A 13677-nucleotide genomic window follows, 5' to 3' on the forward strand; every position below is an offset into this window, starting at 1 on the left:
ACTGTGTGTGTGATGAGGGGAAACAGGCAGCATCCAACAAGGTCAAACTCACGGTGATGCTGAAGGAAAAGTTGTGGGATGTTCAAAGTCTGTGGGTTTCATCCTCTGGAGATAATGAGTATTTAAACATCGTTTCAAGGCAGTACATCTGATAGTTGTTGAGATCAGCCTGGACTTATTTGGTGGGCTGACTGACCTAGCAACAGACCAACATATCATTTCTTAAGGATAAATAGTATTTTCCTACAGTGTGGGCTGTGCCAAAATCCTCATCTGTCAGCAGAACTCTCTGCTATACAACTCAAATTCTCTGTCTTGTGTCTTTATGTGGCTGACGTCAGCCTTCTGGATACTTATCCCCAGACTGAGAGTCTACCCACTACAGGAAAACACACCTGTTTTTTGTCGGGCTCTAAAACCCTGCCAGTTAACCACCAGGATTGTGGTTTTCTGGCAAAACCTGTCTGATTATAAACACAAAGGGGAGAAATTTCCCTGGCAGATCAGTTAATTTCTTCTTGCACTACCTGCCACCCACCCCTGTGTTTTTCCTGTCTAATCCTGCAACACTGAAGTGCTGTCCGGCCTCCTGCATTTGCACCCATTTTTTGCCTGCTATCTTTCCCCTCAGAGAAGTCTTCTTGGGTTACCTCCTCAGAGACACATTGCACTTTGCCTTTTGTTCGAATTGTTTATTAAGGAGAGAGGTAGGCAGGAACGAAACTGCCACTCACACTTGTTTTGTTATGTTACTAGTATCTCCTTGCATTTTTCTCCTGCATTGTGCAGCTTCAGGGTAGGATTTGTCGACAGATACGCCTTGTGCACAGTGCTGTGCAATACATGAACATGTGATGATATTTAAAACCACTCTCATTATGAAACTTGAACTTGTGTTTATTTATTAATATAAAAGGAAAAATATATCACTTGATATGGAAAATGTGTTAGCTATCATTAATATGTAACATTTATACTGACCAAGTAGTTCATTTCAATGTTGTGACCTCAATCAGCCTCTCACTTCAAAATAATGATTTCTTACATTTCCTAGAATTACTTTCATCAATAGCCAGAGTAAAGCTATAACTTTGTTGCTTTGTGTACTGTTAGCAAACTAATCCATGAGCAATACTGTGTTTATTTGATCACAGTCACCTCTTTAAAACTCCACGTCTTATGCAGTACCTCCCCAGTACCCCATTGCATACTGGTCTATTAAGGCTACTGTTTGGTGGAATGAATAACTGTCACATTTGATTTCCTCTGTATGATGCTGGGTGTAGAAAGAAGCTCTTGTACTTTGACTCTGGAGACCCTCAACAACCCAATGTTAACTGTTGGTATTATAGACCCCATAAAAATATTTTAAAACTCTTTAATCCTAATCACACTTATTTCCCCCATAACAATGAAAATGTTTTTACAGTTGGGTTTTGTGTTCATTATTGAGTTTGTGAGATTTTGTTGCTGTTGGACAGAGCCAGGCTAGCTGTTTCCAGTCTTTGTGCTAAACTAAGCTAACCAGCTACCAGATATAGCCATATATTTATTATATTTATATTTCATCTTAACATATTGCCAAAATGATCTATGTTTGGCTAGTTGTGACAGTGGGTCACTTTACCCAAATTACTTCTTGCTTACCCAGTGGAGTGTGGCCATGCAGATAGTTAGAGTTTTAGTGCTCAGATCTACAGATATCTATCACTGAAACTTCTGCTGCCATTCCACTACAATGGAGGTAAGGAGAATTAAGTATATGATCCACACATCATTGAATATATATATATATATATATTAAAACACTTTACAGTGACATTGCTCTACAGAAAACATAGTCTATAGGAATAAATGTTAACGTTTTTTAAAGCAACAATTTTTCTGCCGTTTAAATATAATTTTACAATATTGTATAAACATTGTACTGGATATGAGCAGGAATCTTAGAGACCACTATCTTAAAACTTTGGGACATATTACTAAAACAGTTTTTGGCTAGAAGGGAAAAATATGTCTTTTGGGATTAGGGTGAGCTAACCCTTTAACAGTCGGAGACGTTTTAGGATTTATATGTCCTTTTAACATTAATGCAATGAAACTTTTAAACTACATTCTTCGGTCATGGTGGAATGTGACTATGCAAAACTAAGTGGCTGCTAAGAGCACTTTTCATGTTGGACCAAGTGAACAAAAAAAGAAAGACAGAAACTTGTGAAGCCATTTATGCATCAGACGTGCTGACAGTCAGGCGGCATGTTTATATTCCAACAAAGTGCACTCACACATTGTGCATCAGCCCAGCCGCTGTGGCCTGTCTGATGTGTCAGAAGCTCCCGAGCCTTCCTTTTCCTTCGCTCCACGCTCATTCCAGGGGAACATGTGCGCTGGAATTCTCCCCCAATTAAGACAGGGATTAGCCGGGTCCACTGTGGGAACCAGCCGAGTGTGGGAAAGCAGAGGGTCTGTCCCTCTCTCCTTCCCTCACCGACACTCAGCCTCATTCTCACTCGCTCTTGTTCATCAAACTGCCTCCCTCCCCTGTCTTTCTCACCCTTACTGTAACTGTCTTCCTCGTCTTTTCTCACCCTATATTCTGTCTTTCATCCATATATTTAAAGCATATATCTTCACAGCTAACTCTTGATCCTAACTTCCAAAAATATTTTTTTATTGTCCTCTTTTTATTACTCTCTCCCATCTTTATAACTATACACACTGCCCTGCTTTACATTTTATTCTTTTCATTATATTTTCCCCCTCGCTTGTAGCCACCCAGAATCCCCATAGCTTTCAGCCCTAATTCTTCAAGGTTTTTCTGAAGTGCACAGTTCTTCTGTGCTCCCCTCTTTTGCCCCTTCCCTCCTCCCTCTTAATGCCTCTCCAGCCTTCATACTGAAAGCTTGTCTGGAGGGAAGCTGGGGACTCTTAGATGAATAGTCTGAGACTGTCAGACTGAAAAAGGGGGCGAAAAGACAGCTCATCAGAAAAGAAAAGACAGGTGTCTCAGAAAACAGACAGTCACAGTTTATGCTGGCAACTTTGCATTAATCAGTTAGTATCAAACAAAAAGAAATACTAAAACAAACTATCATTGATGTGTTGCACGTACAAATATGCAGCATCTAAAAATGAACCGTGACACATATCAGTATCAAGGTTAATACAAGAAACAGCCCATGAAACCTGAATGGGACTTCCATGGGAATGCCCTTCATGCTCACTTTTCCATTGTCATTCCGTCTCTTTCTCATGATCTTGCGATACTCTCACTATCATACCGGATTCCTCTCCCACTGCCTCTGCATTCCTCGTACTCACTGTCACCTTTTCTTCCTCGTTCCCACTCTCCCTTTCCTTTCCTTGTGTTCCCATAAATCTCTTCCCTGTGCACTCCTCCACACAAGGCTTGTCCGTTCCAATTATGGCTGGGCCGTCCAGCCCCCCGGCTCACACACTCTGCACACACAGCTCGCTCTCATTAAGCCTGTATCAATTAGGCATTAACCTCCTAAAACAAAGGGCCTCTTGACGAGCAGCCCATCGCAGGCCATGTGAGGTACTTCCTCTGCATTGCTCCACCCTGCTTCCCATCCTCAGAATGACACATTCATCCAACCTTTTTCCCACTGTGTTGGTCACTAAACAAATCTGTGCCCAAATAAGCATCACCAACAAATAGGTGAGTGTAGAGAAAGAAAATAAGCATCCAATGTTTACTTGCATTTGTAATGTTGATTAGTATGATTGAGGAGCATGCAACCATACAATGTCATGATTTTACAAATACCATAGTGCTAGTGCTGTGTGTTCTCGTCTTAAAACATTTAGTTCTCACATAAATTAAATATAATATTAATAAGTGAAATCTGACTTAACCTACAGTCAGCCTGTCAGTGCTAGACTCTTCACTGGTGGTGGTGAATGCAGAAAAACCAACACCTGTACAATTACACAATCAAGTGTACAGTGTAAGAGTCCTGTATGCTTCCTGTGTGAAACTTAAGATATGGAAAAAATCATATATCACAATATTTTTGACCAAGTACCTGGACATCAATATTGCAACGATACTGTAGGGATGACTCTTGGTGCTTTCACATATTATTTACACAATAAGATTTCTGATAAATAATCATGGGTAATGTGGATATAATGACATAATAATAGAATAACTATAATAGTGTGTTAAGTAAAAAAACTGCATCACTTTACCTTTAAAACCAGGAAAATATAAGACTTTTGCCATATGACTATATTATGGTATAGGCCTAGGCCTACTTACTGTATAATGTTCAATTTTGCTGTCAGTGTCAGAAAGTAGTTAGATCAACTCCACGATAATATCCAAGGCTGTATTTTAAGTGTTGTACATTGCATTATAGTGAAGGGCTAAAATACATTAAAATCATAATTGTAATGACCATTAATTGACAACTTTATTGTTACACTTTATCTTTCATGTCCTTTACTCCAGGCAGCCATTGAACTCATAACACAGAGACTAGATTTACCCAGCTGTTTCAATACCAAAATGTGCCTGTATGAATAATAAATGATGTTTATTTTAATGCTTTAAATGCAGCTGGGAGGTTTAGAAGGAAACATTTCGTGACAGCATTGACTTGTAATCAATATGTTATCCTCAACTGATATATTCATACTCATTAGAACAATATGATGTGAAAGTCTTTCAACCCAGACTGTGCAGACTTTATAGATACAGTGCATGCATATTTTTTAGGATGAGTGCTGGTAAGTAGTAGGTAAAAATGTCTACCACATTCCGTAGGATAGTTTAGTAAGATTATTTTAGCAATATATGATGAATTGGTCAAATGAACAGACAGGCCGATTATCACACAGATTACATAATGCTGTTGCTGGTTTTCAAGCCTGGAGTGAAAATGACAGAGGGTAATGAGTTTTAACTCTTTCTACTCTTCCTCTGAGCTGAAATTCACCACATGAACAAGTAATAACTGTTCATGTGATTCAATCAGTGCCTCACTCTGACTGATTTATCGTGAGCGTTTTTTGACGTTTGGTTGATGTATGACAGTGGAAACAAATCTGACAGTTATTATTTTCATTAAGAAATTGTTACAAAAAAAAAACTATTTGTCAAAAGCCACTGACCATGCAGCTGGTTGGATACAAATGTTTCATCTTAGAGTAACTGCAGATAACGATAAGAGAGAGTCAAAGATTTCTGATAGGAATGGTAGGTGGGATGTGGTGCCTTGCACTTATCTTGCAAGTCTTGTATGTTTCCTTCCTGTATCTGTCATTGTGTAAGGGTGACATTCACCTTACCCTCTAGGGGATTAATAAAGTACCTCTTATCTTGTCTTATCTAACTTTATTGTATAAAATGACAGCACATGCATATGTACAACAGTGCTGAAACAGTACATTTCACTGTGAATTTAATAATTATGTATGTATAGTATGTATATATTAACTTGAATTAAGAAAAAGGATTGATTGAATGCAGATACTAATATATGTGGGTGTGTGATATATTAGCTGACCAACTTATTGGTCCGTAAACCAAATTTAAAGTAAAGGTTTATTGTTGCCACATGTATCATCATTGTTATGATGATATGCATTTACATCATAATAGTGACCGCATACAGCACTCAGTTAATAGTTGTTCGCAGTCCAAGAAGTCAACTTTTTCAAAATGCCCAAAGTTGAGGAAAAGACTTGGCACTTTGCCTCAGGGACCAGCTGTGCTGCAGCAAACTTTTACTCAATCCATTTGTTAGCATTTCTACCACTGCCATTACTGCCTTTTGTTAACTCAGAGTACATTTAATTTGTACAATTTTTGTAGACACACCACCTCCTCTCTGTCTTTGTTGGCAGAGCAGTGAAGAACAACCTGGTTTTGGTTTTCCCACAGATCCGCCGGTGAGAGGAGTGGTCTCCTGCACGCAGGGCTTTGGCACAGTGACTATGTTGGCACGGACCCAAGCTGAACACCCCCCACCCCTTTTCCCAGGGTCCTGGGAGTGTAATACATTACCAACAAAATCCCACTTCCCATTCCTCTCAAACTTTCACACCCCTACTCCCCCCTCCGATGGCTGGCATGCCCCCTGAAAAGGGGATTGGGGTGACATGCGTATGACTCTTTCCCTCTCCTCTACTTTTCCCAGCATTCCCGAGAGTATTTTAATTTCAAGATTTTTCTTTTTTGCACCATAAAAGGTGATTGGACACTTTTTAACTAAACTTTTCAATTAATTAGACTTTTTAAATGATCATCCACTTTTAAAGTTGTGTCAGCTGTGAGCTATGGCATCCAATAGCCACCAAACACACCAGGGGGAAAAAATGCAGACTCTTTCACTGTTAAAGGGATTTAAAGGGAGTGGATACCTATTCACAGCAACATTGAGGTTATAAATATATAGAAACCCTCTCTCTGGAAAAGGCTGGCTTGTCTGCACCACAGTTCACAGCACAGCATTGAGGGGAAAGTATTCACGGGTTTGTACGTGTCTGGGTAACATGTAATGACATTATTCTCACCACGGTGACCCCTCATTGTCACCATGCTTTCTTCTCCCAGGCTCGTGAAATTGACATAAGCTTTACAAACATTCCAGGCATTTTTTTCTCAAGGCCAGATTTCTTTGGGGGCCTTTCATAGAGAAAAAAAACACTAGTATGAGCAGCACCACCTAGTGATGGGACAAAAGAATCCATTTAAAAACGATAAAAAGCTTACACTTACCATTTTGGTTTGTAAAAGTATGATTTTGCAGAAACAAATGTTTAAGAATATGTGTTTTCATTTTCAGTGTAAGGTTTTTATTTTACGACTATAGAGTTTTCTTTTTTAGAGTGATGGATGAGCACTCTGGGAGCGCTCAGCCTCCTCTATCCCATGCTGTCTGTGGAGATTTGTGATCTCTTGTTTATACCTGCAGGTAAGGGTAAAGCTCGATGTAACAACTCCTCTGAAAGTGAACATTATATGACTCACACATCAGGCGACTTCCTCACCTGCTCAAGTGGTTGTCAATATACTCCTGCAACTCCGACACCTGTGCCTCTGCAACTGTCGCTCTGGTGATGAGGAGAGCACGCTCCTTCTCAAAGCTCCCCTGTTGGAAACACAGGAAATCTTTAAACCACCTTTATGGAAGGAAACTGTCTAGTTCATCAAACAAAAGCCTTTTAATGTGAGGTTGTAAAATTGGAAGATTTTAAGGGGTGAGAGTGTTTTCTTTACCAGTGTAGAGTCTGTGATCTCCTTCAGCTGTTTCTGTATGTCCAGCCAGGATTCCTCGCTTATCTGCTCCAGTTTTGCGGGCCTGATGAAGACACATTTTTCATAAATTTCTATGTCAGCCACAGCTGACCACTTTTGTCAGTTATTAAAATAAAAAATGACACTCACTCCTGATGAACTGGAGTTTGAACTGGCATTTTGAAGACAGCCACCTGGAACAGAGGAGACAGAGTGAAGGTCTTGAATTACCATCAACACATCCATGTAAACCAATGTAGCAATAGAAGACTTTAAGTATGTGACATTTTGCCTCTAAAAATGTAAAAAGTTATCTCTTTTGTTTATTTTAAGTTCAGGATTTCACTGAAATTAAGTTGTCAGATTGTTTTCCTGTATGAACTTTATTAGTGGAGGCAATTTAACACACACACCTAAACAAAATACAATGATCCATATATACATATATGTGTAATAATCTCTTCTTTCATCCATCCTCTCCTAAGTCTTTGTAATGCTCATGCATGAATTTAAACAGCCAATTAGGAACCTAGTGTACCGGCATGCATAGCCAGGATATCATCCAGGGGAAATGTAACTGGTGAAATCATAAACTCACTGAGTGACAGCAAGTTAACATTTATAAGCAACAGATCTCACGTCCGTCAGTGTTGCTGTTACATGAACAGCTCTGCAGCAGGAATGCTTCTTTTTTTTTGGTCACTTTAGGACATAAACTTTGAAGTCATTTTTTCCCAGTTCAGCACTCACATTCACTCAAAACAAATGCTCCTATACTTCATAAGAGGGGAAGTATGGACACAAAGAAGCATCCCCGTAGACCAAATACAAGCATTCACGAGACAAAACAAAAGCAGATCAGTCCACTACAAAGCGACCATCTTTCTTTTGTGTTACCTGCTCCCAGGCTGCCTGCAGCTGACCCTCCAGTCTCGCCTTGTCCTGCCGAAGGTGCTGGAGCTCCTTCTCAGTTTCATCTTTCAGCTCACTGGAATTCAGGCTGAAGTGGGCTTCTGGAGGTCCAGAGTCCAGACCGCTCTCTGGTTTGGCCAAAATCTGTTCCCTCTGAACTCTAATATCATGATGTATACAGTGAGACATGGATGCAGATATATTGTTGTGTAGACTGTCCATCCCTTAGAATGAACAGTTTCTATTTGCAGTGTGAGTGGTTTTCAAAATGTTGATATCCTAGTTAGCAAAACTGATATACAGTACAGTTTTCTTTTATTTGTCAAAACAGCAGACACCCTTTTGTACACTAAAATTATAATAACAAAATCCTATCACATTTTTGAGTGGGTTTTTTTTATGATCAAGTGATTTTTAAATAGAACCTTTTTGTTTGTTCTATTCATCTGACAACTATTTCCTTGATTAATTGTTTAGTCTACAAAATGTAAGATAATCATGTCTGTTATAATTTCCCATAGCCCAAGGTGACTTCTGCAAATATCTTGTTTTGTACAAAAAACAGCTAAGAAAACAAAGATATTCCTTGTACAACTATATAAAACAAAGACAAGCAGCAAATCATCATATTTGAGAAACTTAAACAATGAATCGAGGATCAAAATGGATTAATCATTTGATGTCTTATATATGTGATTGAAGTTAACTTTAATTACACTGTGTCAATTAGGCGAGTCAGTGCAATTTGCAAAGATAGCTTAATATGTGTAGCAAGACATTTATGGCTTGGTGTATATAATCTGAAAATTAGGACAAGCAAACACATGTCCAAAGCAAATAATAGCAGAGCACTTCATGTACAAACTGTCACCTGTATGCAATAAGTAGGGCATGATGGGCCTTGGTGATCGTCTGTAGTCTCTTCTTATAGGAGCGAGCAGCAGAGGCGAGCTGTTCCTCCCTGACCCTGTAAGATGAACGAACATCTCGAAACATATCGTCCACAAACACCTTCATCTTACTTCCCTCTGAAGGGCTTTTAGTATCTCCCATTGCATCGATGTACTCCTAAATGAAAAACACATGCAGATGAATGTTACAGTGGGGGCGGATGTTGTGCTGAAGGACTTTATAGACATATGAGTGTTTGTTCAGCTACTCACAGCTAAGTCCTGTAAATAACACACAAGCCTTGTGCGGTATTCCTCATTAAGCTCTTTGACTTGCAGCTGCAGCTTTGAGTTCTCTCCTTCTAACTCCTTCACTTGGCTCTGAGAGCACATCAGGGCCTTGAAATGAACACAAATACAAAACATGCCCCCCATGTAAAATGTTCTTTAACATTCATTCAGGGGCTGCAAGACAGTGATGACATCTTTAATCATTTAAGGAATGTTATATAAAGTATCAGTGGCTGGGATGCTTCATGCTCACCGCACTCTGCTCTGATAGTTTCTGCTGGCCATCATGGATTGCTCTCTTGTTCTCCTGATGCTCTTTACCCATGGCCTCCCTGTTGACCAAACACAGGCTCAACCACAGGAGACTAGTGACGGAAATCCACAGAGACAGCCACATCACAGGAGGAGGCAAAGAGACCACATCACACACACAGCAAATAAAGCTGCAGCTTAGAACTAAAATCAAAGAGGGGACCACAGAGCAGATGTGATGAACAGCAGGACATACATCCTGAAATGAGTATGTTCAGTGATTGGAAATAGAAAGATAATGACACTCTGTCTTGTGCACGAGTAAATGACAAACATCCACAGGCCCTCACACTTTCTCTTCCAGTTTCTTCTGTTGTTCCTTGTAGCTGTTCTTCATTTTCTCCAGCATGTCTTTGATCTCATCTTGGTTTCCAAGTAGCTATGTGAGAAAAGATGACAGAAATGGCATACAAGAAGCTTTGTAAATGCCAGTTACATAGTTTTCTTACTGTAAAACACACGGGCGGGTCACTATTCCAACATGGAGATATAATGTATTATGTACAGAGATACTCACAGTTTTTTCCATAGTTTTTTGCTCCTTGTCCAAAGCTGCCAGATCCTCAGGCTGTCAATATAGTGTAAAAGTTGGGAGTGAAAGTGTAATATATGAAATTTAATATTTAGTTTACCATAAAATTAAAAAGCTTATTACAGTATATATACACACTATTTTACAATCCTAAAAAACATTTAATTTTGTGTAGACAAGGCTTTCTCAATGAGTAAAACACAAGATGGGGAAATATTAGTCTGTTGCACCCAGAGGACATCATTGACGCTCCAATACAAGCAGAACATGTTCCTCACATTTCAGCTCTGCTTATATTGGAGCGTCAATAAGAATTTTCTTTTGGATATCTGACGTGAGAACAACATGATTTGTGTCAGTTTATTTAAAAAATGATTCAATCTGTAAGTCCCCCTCCACATAAAAAATGTTTTTCTTCTCATTCTTACAGTTGGATGTTTGAACATCACTGTGCAGAGTTTTACATTAGGAGGCTGTTTGACACATTCATGCTTAAAGTGGAAAGCTTCTCTGTGCTCAATGAAAATCAGATTTTAAGGGAAGGGCCTACAAGCATGATTTGTGCCATCACAACTAGCTTGGAGCCCGTCTTGATCCAATATTCAACTTGCACAAGTGTGATGTGGAAACTTGAGGCCAGCGATGCACAAACACTGAAAATGGACTTGATAGTGAAGTAGAAGACATCTTGTGCCCAGCAATTAAACCTTGAAAATTAAATGTATTTGCATATTCATAGTATCTGGAATTTAAAATTTTTTAAAGATTTTAATATTGTATTTATGTATTTATACTTTTTTGTGACACACATTTTGGCTCCAGACAAAGTAATTTTAAATGCTTTGACACATCTGGAGGGCATATTTAAACCTCCTTTAAAGTACCACTATTACTACACACTGCCTCACCTTGACTCTGTTATGTGACATACGGCTGATCAAGGCCTGCACTCTGTCCAGTTCCCTGTGAAGGCCCTGGGCAGTATCCTTAACACTCTGCTGCTGCTCCCCCAGCTGTCTGCGGAGGGCGTCCTGAGCCTGGGCCAAGGCCAGTAACTCAGCACTCAGCTCCTCGCTTTGGGCCAACTCTTTGTCATGGGCCTTAACCAGAGCCAGGTAGTTCTTCTTGAGTGTGGTGTACTCCTCTGTCAGGTCTTGGCCGCTCTTCTCTCCCACTTTCAGCCGAGCCTCAGCTGACTGGAGTTCCCTAAGTAACTTGTCTCGTTGCATCTCGAGCTCTGTTATCACACCGTTTAGGTTCAGGATCTAAGCAGGGGAAATAAAGTGCAGCACAGATAGCCTCACTGTTTCAGGATTATACTTTGAGCAAGGATGAAGAGGAGGGCAAACTTTAACCCTCAGAATGTGAATGAATTCTCCGTCTAGCCAGCTGTCTGCCCTTCTCCGGGTCAGGCCAACTTCTCTTCATGGTCATTCTCATGGGAACTTGAGCTTTTGTAAATTATGTTATCACTCAAGTCAAGGCTGTCTGCTAAACCAACGATTCTCAAAGTAGGGTCCGAGGGAACCACAGGGGTCTTTGAAGGGGTTCCAAAGGGTCCTCAGCAAAAAAAGAGAATAATTCATTTTCACTATAATGCCATCCACAACTATAACATAATAACAGATTGTATGGGGTCATGGGTTTCATACACTTTTTGTAATAAAACATCTCAAAGCAGAAATCTAATCAGATGGAGGTCCATGGTCTAATTTGTGTCAGTTTAGGGAACCTTGACATGAAAAAGCTTGAGACCTCTGTGCTAAACTAATGCCTATGTGGACTTTAAGTTTTTCTCACATCTCTGCTTTCAGACTTTGGGTAGCAGCTCATGGAGTCAACTCTGTATACTAAGACTATATCCAAAAGCCTCCTTAATTGAATGAATGTCAATAAATTCTTTTGTTTAAGACATCCAAGGTTTCCTGGAACTTCCTGAAATACAGCCCCAAGTTTCCGTCACAGAGAATAGCTTTCTCAAACAGTTTTAGGCTGATTAAATCTTTATTGTCCTCAGATCCTTTTATTGTAAGACAAAGAAACTACAGATTAGTGATATACACAGGTTATTTTTTCTATTCTTGTGATTTCAGTGAAAGCACGCTCAGTTGAAATGAGTATCTGTGATAATCAGCAAATAAAGGAATGACTGCTTTTATTTATCACTTGAATCACTTCAGGTAAACTCTCACCCTGATTTTTAGCTCAAACATCTCTTCTTCAAACTGCTCTCTCATCTTGTTTGTCTGAATTTTCTCCTCCACAAGCTCCTTGGATATCTGAAAGATGACAAGAGAAAAAAAGAAATGTATCCAGCTATAGGGCTATATATAATGAACATATACAGTACATCATACTTATAGTTAATGTGTGCTTGGCATACTGTACCTTCAATCTCTCCTCTTCACTCTGGACCAGCCTGCAGGATAGATCTGTGTTGGAGCTGGCCAGATGACCCAGTCTACTCTCCAGGTAGCCCACTTTGGTAAAAAGTTGTTCATTTTTGTCACGTAGCTGTGACTAAAGTGAGGTGAAAAGAAACAGATTTATAGTCAGCCCAAATCACTGTGTTACAAATAAAAACAACAATACAATATTCATATGAAGGCTGATGAGCAAGATTAATCATTTACTTACATTTTGTCCTGTCAGAGCATGAAGTTGCTCCTGTAGGTCAACTGAAGACGGCTGGTGGTCCTGTGTGTCTATCTCCATCTTATTCAGAGTCTACGGCTTCGTGATTTGACCCTCACTGTATCTACCAACAGTATGTTGCCATGGCCCGATAGCACAAATATAACCGGTCTGAGCAGTTTTTCCATACTTCATTTTACGCAGACGATTACTGTGTATTCATGTGTTTAAAAGAACAGTACAAATGTTATTGTAAATGTAATTAAGTCAGAAAAAGACTCATCTCAACAGTCATGGATGTAGCTATTTATGGTGTCTTTGACTTTCACCACTAAGTTGAAACTGATTCTGTAAGGTTTTAAAGTATTTACAGGAAGTTTAATTTTTGTATTTTCTTTTTCTTTCTTAATTTTACTTTAATGTATGTATTCTACCTGGGTGTGTACCCTTATTATAAAATGTGACCTGTACCTGTTTGTGTTGTGTGGTTTTCTAATGGACTCTGAATTGTATGATAAAGTTGAATTGAACTGATAATACAAGAAAGAGACTGCATAGGAACCTCTGGGCTTAATTGTTGCTTAGAAATGATTTGGCCATTTATTTTCAGCTTGAAGAACCTCAGGCCTTGGTCAATTCAGTATTTAGGTTGGTAATGTCGTTGACAACAGCGCCCTCATGTGACTACAGTTGGGACAACTGCTGTCCTGTGACAATATGTTCTCTGATTTTTTTTTTTTTTTTTTTCTTTTGGAAATTGCCAACTTTATATCAGTATTCAGAAAAACATGTTATGGTCAATGAATGACCTGGTGTGTGTGTGAGTGATTGAGTGACAG

At 39.3% G+C, this 13677-nt stretch overlaps 1 protein-coding gene across 1 annotated transcript; it reads right to left on the reverse strand.

Moving 5' to 3' along the window:
- Positions 1 to 6853: 6853 nt before the first annotated feature.
- On the reverse strand, positions 6854 to 12919 carry ccdc78 (coiled-coil domain containing 78). The gene is made up of 14 exons (XM_053341098.1): positions 12842 to 12919; positions 12593 to 12724; positions 12397 to 12483; positions 11113 to 11469; positions 10190 to 10240; positions 9963 to 10051; positions 9614 to 9692; positions 9343 to 9468; positions 9051 to 9247; positions 8165 to 8339; positions 7418 to 7461; positions 7250 to 7331; positions 7021 to 7121; positions 6854 to 6938 (listed from the first exon to the last, which is right to left on the reverse strand). Exons 1-14 carry the CDS (start codon positions 12917 to 12919, stop codon positions 6854 to 6856), a joined length of 1683 nt encoding a protein of 560 aa, XP_053197073.1.
- Between the last annotated feature and the right edge of the window lie 758 nt (positions 12920 to 13677).

This window comes from Scomber japonicus, chromosome 20 (assembly GCF_027409825.1).
Source record: "Scomber japonicus isolate fScoJap1 chromosome 20, fScoJap1.pri, whole genome shotgun sequence".
Classification (NCBI taxonomy): domain Eukaryota; kingdom Metazoa; phylum Chordata; class Actinopteri; order Scombriformes; family Scombridae; genus Scomber; species Scomber japonicus.